We start from the raw sequence: 8,041 nt of genomic DNA on the forward strand, positions 1-8,041 counted from the left end.
GCAACCTGAACATAAGGACCCAACAGAGCCTGTACAAGTGTTCTACATCTGTTTTTCTGGTCTATTGTTCATTATTGCCTTTTCATCTGTAAAGAGGAAGAGTACATTTATTTCAGGTAGATACATTGATTAAGGAGAAATGTCTATACTCACCTTTTATAAATGTTGGAGCTGGCTCTACTCCATAGGCCATCATTGTAACAATCCCTAGCTGACTCTTCCCCTTTACAATAACATAAATAAGTCCTCCCCAGACACAGGATATCACAACCTTCCTCCCAATAACATTCTTTCTATGTACAACCATTGGAGCACGACACAACTCTGCTGCTGCACTCAGGTCATCGGATTGACAGCCAACTTGTACCTGTAATAGACAAGCAAGATTGTAAGGCCTTATATACCTAGGAATGCCACATGCACAAAGCATGTAGATCTGTAGAATTAAGATGGGACAGAATATCTCCATATTGCAATATTTCTTCTTATGGATTCAGTGTGAGTATGAGAAAAATCCTATGTATAGACATACAAATACATATGACATATATATAAATTTACATATATACAGAGCCATACAGAATGCACCCAGAAAATTTAACATGACAAGTAAATATCATAAGTATGTCAAGTAAAAGTATTAACACAGGCACTCAGACCATAGGGGGCTGTCTCAAATATGTATAAATTTATTGATAAAAAGTATAAAAACAATAGCTTAAAAATAAAAATAAATATCATACAAATATACACAGTATGTAGTCATATAACTTGCATATCGTAGTATTGTGACCAGATGGTGATCAATGGATAATCAAAAATAATTGATATTGTATTTGAGAGCAGAGTGACTTAGTCCTCCAAATACTGTATATCATCTTGATGTCAAAGTTTTTGCAGATGTAAATGTGACCCCTTTACTTGTTCCATAAAATAACCTTGTCTATGGCATCTGGAGGGGAGAAATAGCAGGCAAATATATAAGTAAGCAGTCTTTTTACCGTATCTTCACCACCCAAACATGGCTGTTCGGTTGTGCATACAGACCGCACGCCTAGGCAGCGTAACTTTTTCCTGCCGTAAAGGTGCCAATCGACTGGTGTAGACACACGCTGGATTAGTGTGTTGCGTCTTGGTCGGAGAACTTCTGGGTATGGGTCACGTGTTCAGTGGCATCTCACGTGGCGTTCCACGTGGTTGAATACGTCACCTCTCTAGATATTCCAGCACGCTGTTTCTTTTAAATAGTGTAAATCCACAGATTCTCGTATTGTTGAATTGCCAATTCAACAGGGGGAAGTTACGCTGCCTCAGTGTGCGGTCTGTATACACAACTGAACAGCCACTTTTGGGTGGTGAAGATAATCTGCAAAAACTGACATTGAGATTATATATTTGGAGAACTAAGTCATTCTGCTCTCAAATACAATATCAATTATTTTGGATTATCCATTGATCACCATCTGGTCACAATACTATAATATGCAAGTTATATGACTACATACTGTGTATATTTTTTTTATATTTATTTTTATTTTTATGCTATTGTTTTTAAACTTATGAATAAATTTATACCTATTTGATACAGCCCCTATGGTCTGAGTGCACGTCTTAATACTTTTATTTGACACACTCTGGTTATTGGGGTAAACCTATGTACGTGAGCACCTGACTTCATTTAGTCTGGAGGTGAGCCGCCCATTTATTTTACAAATATCTTAAGTAATTGAGTGATTTCTATTATAGGAAAACTCACTTAAAACTATGTAATTCTCATATATAAGGCTTAAAAGGGTATTCAGACATATTTTTACTGATGACTTTTCCTCTCGATAGGTCATCAGTATCTGATCGATGGGGGTCCAACACCCAGGGCACCACCCCAATCAGCTGTTTGAGAAGGCACTCGCAGTAGCAATGCAGCCTTCTCGTAGCTTTCCCTAGGCCATGGGATTTCACGTTAATCAATCACATGGCCTAGGCCAGTGATGGCTAACCTCTGGCACTCCAGCTGTGGTGAGACTACAACCTCCAGCATGTTCAATTCATTTCTAAGGAGTTCTGAGAGCAGCCAAGCCAAGTGTACATCTTCGTAGTTGTACCACAGCTGGAGTACCGGAGGTTAGCCCATTGGGTTGAGCTGCAATACCAAGCACAGCCAATGTAAAAATGGACAGCGCTGTGCTTGGAGAGCAAAAAGAAGGCAGCAGAGGTACTGCAAACAGTGATCGGCTGAGGTCCCGGGTGTCAGACACCTACCAGATACTGATGACCTATCCAGAGGATAGATCACCAGTACAAATATCTCAGAAAACCCCTTTAAGGTTATTTAAAGATTTTTCTGGGAAGGAGCAAAATGTATCTACTGTACCTAGCAATGTCTGCTCTAGAAACCAGGTAAAGAGGAAGCAGAGGCCATAGCATTAGCTCACCTCTTCTCAAGCTAAAAGGCAGATGTGGACTTGGCTCTACTTAAAGAGGACCTTTCACCTGGAAAAACATTGTGAACTAAGTATCATGACATTTACAGCGGCGCACAGGGATCTCACTGCACTTACCAATATCCCTGGGCGCCGCTCCGCTCTCCTGTTATGTCCTCCGGTATGTTCAGGGACTTGGTTATAGTAGGAGGAGTCTGCCCTTGTTCTGCTGGGCGTCTCCTCCTCCTAGGCTGTAGCGCTGGCCAATCGCAGTGCAGAGATCACAGCCTGGGAGGTTTTTTTCTCCCAGGCTGTGAGCTCTGCGCTGCGATTGGCCAGCGCTACAGCCTCAGAGGAGGAGACGCCCAGCAGAACAAGGGCAGACTCCGCCTACTATAACCAAGTCCCCTAAGTCTCCGCCTACTATAACCAAGTGAGCGAAGATACCGGAGGACATAACTGGAAAACAGAGCGGCGCCCAGGGATAATAGTAAGTGCAGTGAGATCCCTGGGCGCCGCTGTATATGTCATGATACTTAGTTCACGATGTTTTTCCAGGTGAAAGGTCCTCTTTAAATCCTGCATTGATTTCTTTCTACCTAGTTCCTGTATGTGTTAGATTACTATGTGTATTTTGTGAGTGTTCTTGTTTTTGATCCGGCCTGTTTACCCAATTACTCTTTGTTTCTCCTTGATTGCTACTATGTTTGACCTAGGACTGATTATAGATCTTTCTCCTGCTTTTGCGTCTCTGTACCTGTGTCTTTCTTGGTTCTCTCTTTGCTTTTTTCTGTCATTGATATTGGATACTGTTTTGGCTTTGACTGTTCTGTTTTGACCTTGACATGTACATCTACTTGATCTGTCCTCCTCACCTGCTAGTAGTTACCGGTTGAACGTCAGACAGGATTCCATACCACTTGCAGGAATGCGCCTATTGGGGTAACTATTACACTGTAGGCAGGGCCCCTGTAGTTATAGGGTTGTTGAAGGGCAAGTTTGCTAACTCTGGGGTATCTAGTCCGGCAATAGCTGGGCAGTCTGCTGGACAGGTTACATGTGACTATCATGTCATTTTCATTATAATACATGTAATTATATTCATTATCTCTTAATTTATTGCCTCAGGGTGTTGCAGACATGTTAAAGAGTTACCTGGAGACCTTTCCCAACAGCTTGTTTTGGAAATAAAAGTATTGCTTTTTTGTTAGGGGGCAAGTAGAGTCCCGTACTTCTCCATACATCACCACCTGAAAGCATATCATAAGTGTTAATATTGTGTATATTGTGCACTGGTATCACATTGGTTTTAGGACTAATTGTTATCTGTAGTACCTGTATCTGACTTCACAAAACCAAAAGTATAATATGTGCATGACTTGTATTCTCCATCATTAGGTGAAGTAAAGCCAGTAACCAATAGATTCATAAACTAAAATTATACCTGCTGGTCTTTGGTTGAAAAAACACAAGGAGAAGAGTCAGTCTTTCCAGCCACATGCAAAAAACCATGTTCACAATGTGTCCCAATTTACCACTTGGTATAAATAAGGCTGGAGGCATAACTGTTTTATAAGAGTGAAAGCAAGAAGACTCCAAAATGTTTTGGCTAAGGATAAGCTTATAAAATAGGCAGCGGTGGAGGTATAGGGGCATAATATGTACTGACAGGTTCCAGGATGCAGAACAAAGGGCTGGCCGCAAGGGCACACCTAGATGGGATTCCTAGTAGAACAGAAACCTCCTTCTAATCAGTTCAGGCAAAAATGTTAAATTATAAAGATTCTGTCTGTCAATGGAAGCTGTGAACATGTTTACAGATATACAATGAGCTCCACCTAATGGAAGCTACAAATGGCAGCATTTTATCATATAAATGGAAGGTTGTGTCAAATGAAGAAAACTTGAAGTTTTATAAGGTAGTATATGTAAAATACTGTCAAAATTAGTATAATTGAAGGTAAAGGGTAAAAGAGGATGTTGTTGTCTCTGTTGCGAGCAACAATACACTGGAAATACCGTTTTTAAAATCTTGAGTTCATACCTGGACCAAGTCTCATTGACACAGATTATTTCCTAACATTTGCCTACTGGTGAAAAAACACTTCAGTACCACTTTCAAAGTTTACCGAAGACAAATTATGACATTATTATGTATCATAATATGACGCAAAGCTCAATTCACAGAAAACTTTATCAAATTTACTCGATTTCCTTTTGACATGCACGCAAAATTTTTAACAATTCAAATGTACATATTTTCAATTATACTTTACCAGGATTTGTGCCATCAATATTTGCCATTATTGTGGGTTCTCCTTGAACATCAAGCTCTCCTGTGTCCTCTTGCACAGAGTCATTTAAGCAGTTAACATCTTGAGCCAAACACAAAAGGAAAGCCTCTTTGGAGCAGTTTTTCACTGGATGCTCTTTACTAACTTCTGGTAAATTACATCCAAGTATCAGTTGTGAAAGTTCTTGCCATAGGGACATCCTAAGAGGTGTGGCAGGCAACTTCAGAAAACTTGAGACATCTTGTTTGAGCTTTGATAGCCAGGAGCTTAGAGGGGTTTTTATCTCCACTCCATTTTTCAGGTCTTTCAGAAGCTGACAGATTGATCTGGGAAAATGATATGCATTAGCTGACTCTGGAACTTTATAATTGCCAGTTTCTATGGTTCTTTCCAGAATGCTTATCCCAAATTTATTAAGGATTTTGTTTCCTGGATACTGAGAAAGAACGTCTGAATGAGAGTAAGACCAGTACCAGGCATGGCCAGCAATGAGAAGACTTCCTCCTTCTGCAACAAACTGATGGATTTTGTCTACTTCAGCATCACTATAAGAATTGCAACAATAAATGCTGAATTCAGAACTCACGTTGGATATTGCACAAGAGATACCTTCAGCCTGCAGTATGGATATCAGGCTTTGCACTTCTTTGTTAACACCGATCCTCCCATTTCTTCCCGCATTCAGCCATGAAATGGCATTTAGGATGAAAGATTTCAGCTCTTTTTTTGTGAGGAAGCCTTCATGTGACCCCACTACAACACGTCCTCTGCCATAGTATGCAGCAGCAAAAAAACACTGGTGGCTGCTTGTCAGTCCAAGTGGAAACGTCAACAGTCCATGTAGCAGGAGTTCAGAACCAGTTGAACTCCCAGTAATATCCAGACTGGATACTCCATTGAAGAACTGTTTTAGCTCTGTGGATAAATCCAAACTGCAAAAAGATCAGACTTAAATATTATACTAATCACACAGTAAGAAAAATTGTTTTTTGATGAAGTGATCACTAAACCATGTTAACATGTAATAGCAAGACAATAACGGCAATGAATATTACAAAAAGTGCATTATGTACACAGAACTAGAAGATGAAAACCTCATTAGTACTTACATGGTGCAAATGTCTACTTGCTTATCAAAAGATGGAAATGGTGGTGGTTTCTCACTCACAGGGCAATAGTCCTTTTCTCCAGTCTTATTAGTGAAATAGACACCAGCTACAGATGTTATTTTGTTTCCAGGAAAATCAAAGAAAACGTTTAATTCTGGGTGGCATTCAGACCAATGCCATGCTTGGGCTCCAATAAGGAGGCCACCACCTTCCCTCAAAAATGACACAATATCTGATGCCTGGCTGTCATTATATCCAGTCATGCAAAGCACTCCCAAATCTTTCTTAAAGCCAGAGATCATGTCAATCTCATGTCCAAAGATTGACAGAGTGTGTGCCAGGAGACCTAGGCTGTTTTCAATGCCAATTACTGCTTCTGATGATGGTTTTAACCAGGATATTGCATTCTGCAAAAAATCCATAAATTGTGGCTCATTTAGATATGATTCATGACTCATGACAACCAAGCGGCCCTTGCCGTATCTGGATGCAGCAATGAGAACATCGTTTGCAGGAGTTTCCAGCACTGGGAATGCTGTGTCACCAATAAGAAGAAGCCTACAAGGAATACTGTCTCCTGTAAAATTCAGGTTGTAGATGCCTTGGGTAAGTGAGGGGTAATCTTCATTAGTCAACATGATTTGCTGATAACTGCAAAGAAAATAAATAAGCATAAAAACAAATACTGTAAAACAAATTTGACAAAACAGCATAAAAATGTATGGGAGTGCAGAAGTACTCACCATGACAGTATACTTACTTTTATATTGTAGTTACATTATTGCCAATGAGTGATTGGCAGGGGCAGCAACTTGATAAGTTTGGAAATTCCTGAAGGTGTACCCCCATGCATTACAAAACTGTCTTATGTGTAGGACAAGCCCACCATAAATCACATAACATTTATCAAGCCAGCACCAATAGAGAAAAAAACTGAACTTGTTTTAAGATGCTATTAATAAAAAGATGGATTAAAGCAAGATACTGAAGGAAATAGTGCAATGGTTAAATCAATTTTTACTAGCTGTGGTGCTAGAACCAGGCACTGGAACTACTCAGTTTTGTACACAGTTATGGCTGCGCTTGGTTATTGCAGCCCTGCTCCAATATCCAATAAATGTCTAAACGATTGGGGTCCGACACCTGGGATGCCTGCCAATCACGTGAATTGGGGCCATTTTTCTTGAATGAAACAGCGGCCGCACGCACTGCAACTCCATTCAACTCTGTGATACTGCCAGAGATAGCCAAGCTTTTGTAGGTTGGGGGTGTGTTTGTAAATGGGGCACCTGTCAGCAGATTTGTACCTATGAAAGTGGCTGACCTGCTGCATTTGTGCTTGACAGCTGAAGACATCTGTGTTGGTCTCATGATCATATGTGCCCGTATTGCTGAGAAAAATGAAGTTTTAATATATGTAAATGAGCCTCTAGGAGCAATAGGAGTGTTGCCGTTACACCTAGAGGCTCAGCTCTCTCTGCAACTGCCAGACCCTCTGTACATTGATTGACAGGGACAGGTAGACATGATGGATTTTACATTGCCACACCCTATCAATCAAAGTGCAGAGGGTGCAGATGCTTCAGAGAGAGCTGAGCCTCTGCTCACAGATGTCCTTTAAGGACCAAACATTTTTGACTGCAGCATTTACATTTACAATGGGATATGGAGCTCACTGGGAGAGTTGAATCAGTGTATTTATGGTATAAATTAATTAAAAAATATAATGCTTGGGATCAAACCATACTTATTCTAACATGGTTAACAAAATCTGTCTCTAAAACTGTGGTTGTTTTTTCCCACGTTTTTTTTTTTTTCCCCCCAACAAATAGCCACGACCAGTTGTTATTTTAAAGTCATTTAGGGAAATATCAAATCATTCTTTTATTCCAGTCTTAGGCAGATTTTGTCACATTTTGTGGTCAAAAAGTATACCAACTAAAGATGGCCTAAGAACTGGTAACATTTTGATAGTATAAAGCAGTTGTGCATTGTGTCCAATGCATCAGTAAAGTCAAATTCAACCATTTAGCCAATGAAAACAATTGGTACAGGATAATCTGGAACACATATGAGAGTGAAGCTGACATATATTGTGATCCCGGCCACCATCCCCAGGCTTCCACCATCCTCCTTCCAAAATGGGTCTGTCCCTGCTCTGCCCACCGGCCACGCAAGCACAGGCATCACCATCCACACACAGCACAATGTTAACGCT

General features: G+C 40.3%; 1 protein-coding gene across 2 annotated transcripts in view; it reads right to left on the reverse strand.

Moving 5' to 3' along the window:
• LOC122929733 (TRPM8 channel-associated factor homolog) overlaps positions 1–6,461 on the reverse strand; it is a 49,072-nt gene extending 42,611 nt beyond the window's left edge. The window contains exons 1-4 of one of the 2 annotated variants that reach the window (XM_044283403.1): positions 5,845–6,461; positions 4,697–5,646; positions 3,576–3,670; positions 154–367 (exon numbers count right to left, since the gene is read on the reverse strand). In XM_044283403.1, coding sequence (XP_044139338.1) covers positions 154–367; positions 3,576–3,670; positions 4,697–5,646; positions 5,845–6,461 — 1,876 coding nt within the window. Of the gene's footprint in view, positions 1–153; positions 368–3,575; positions 3,671–4,696; positions 5,647–5,823 lie in introns of both variants that reach the window. The other variant, XM_044283402.1, reaches the window with a different exon arrangement.
• Positions 6,462–8,041: the final 1,580 nt, after the last annotated feature.

Source organism: Bufo gargarizans, chromosome 2 (genome assembly GCF_014858855.1).
Source record: "Bufo gargarizans isolate SCDJY-AF-19 chromosome 2, ASM1485885v1, whole genome shotgun sequence".
NCBI classification, from domain to species: Eukaryota; Metazoa; Chordata; class Amphibia; order Anura; family Bufonidae; genus Bufo; species Bufo gargarizans.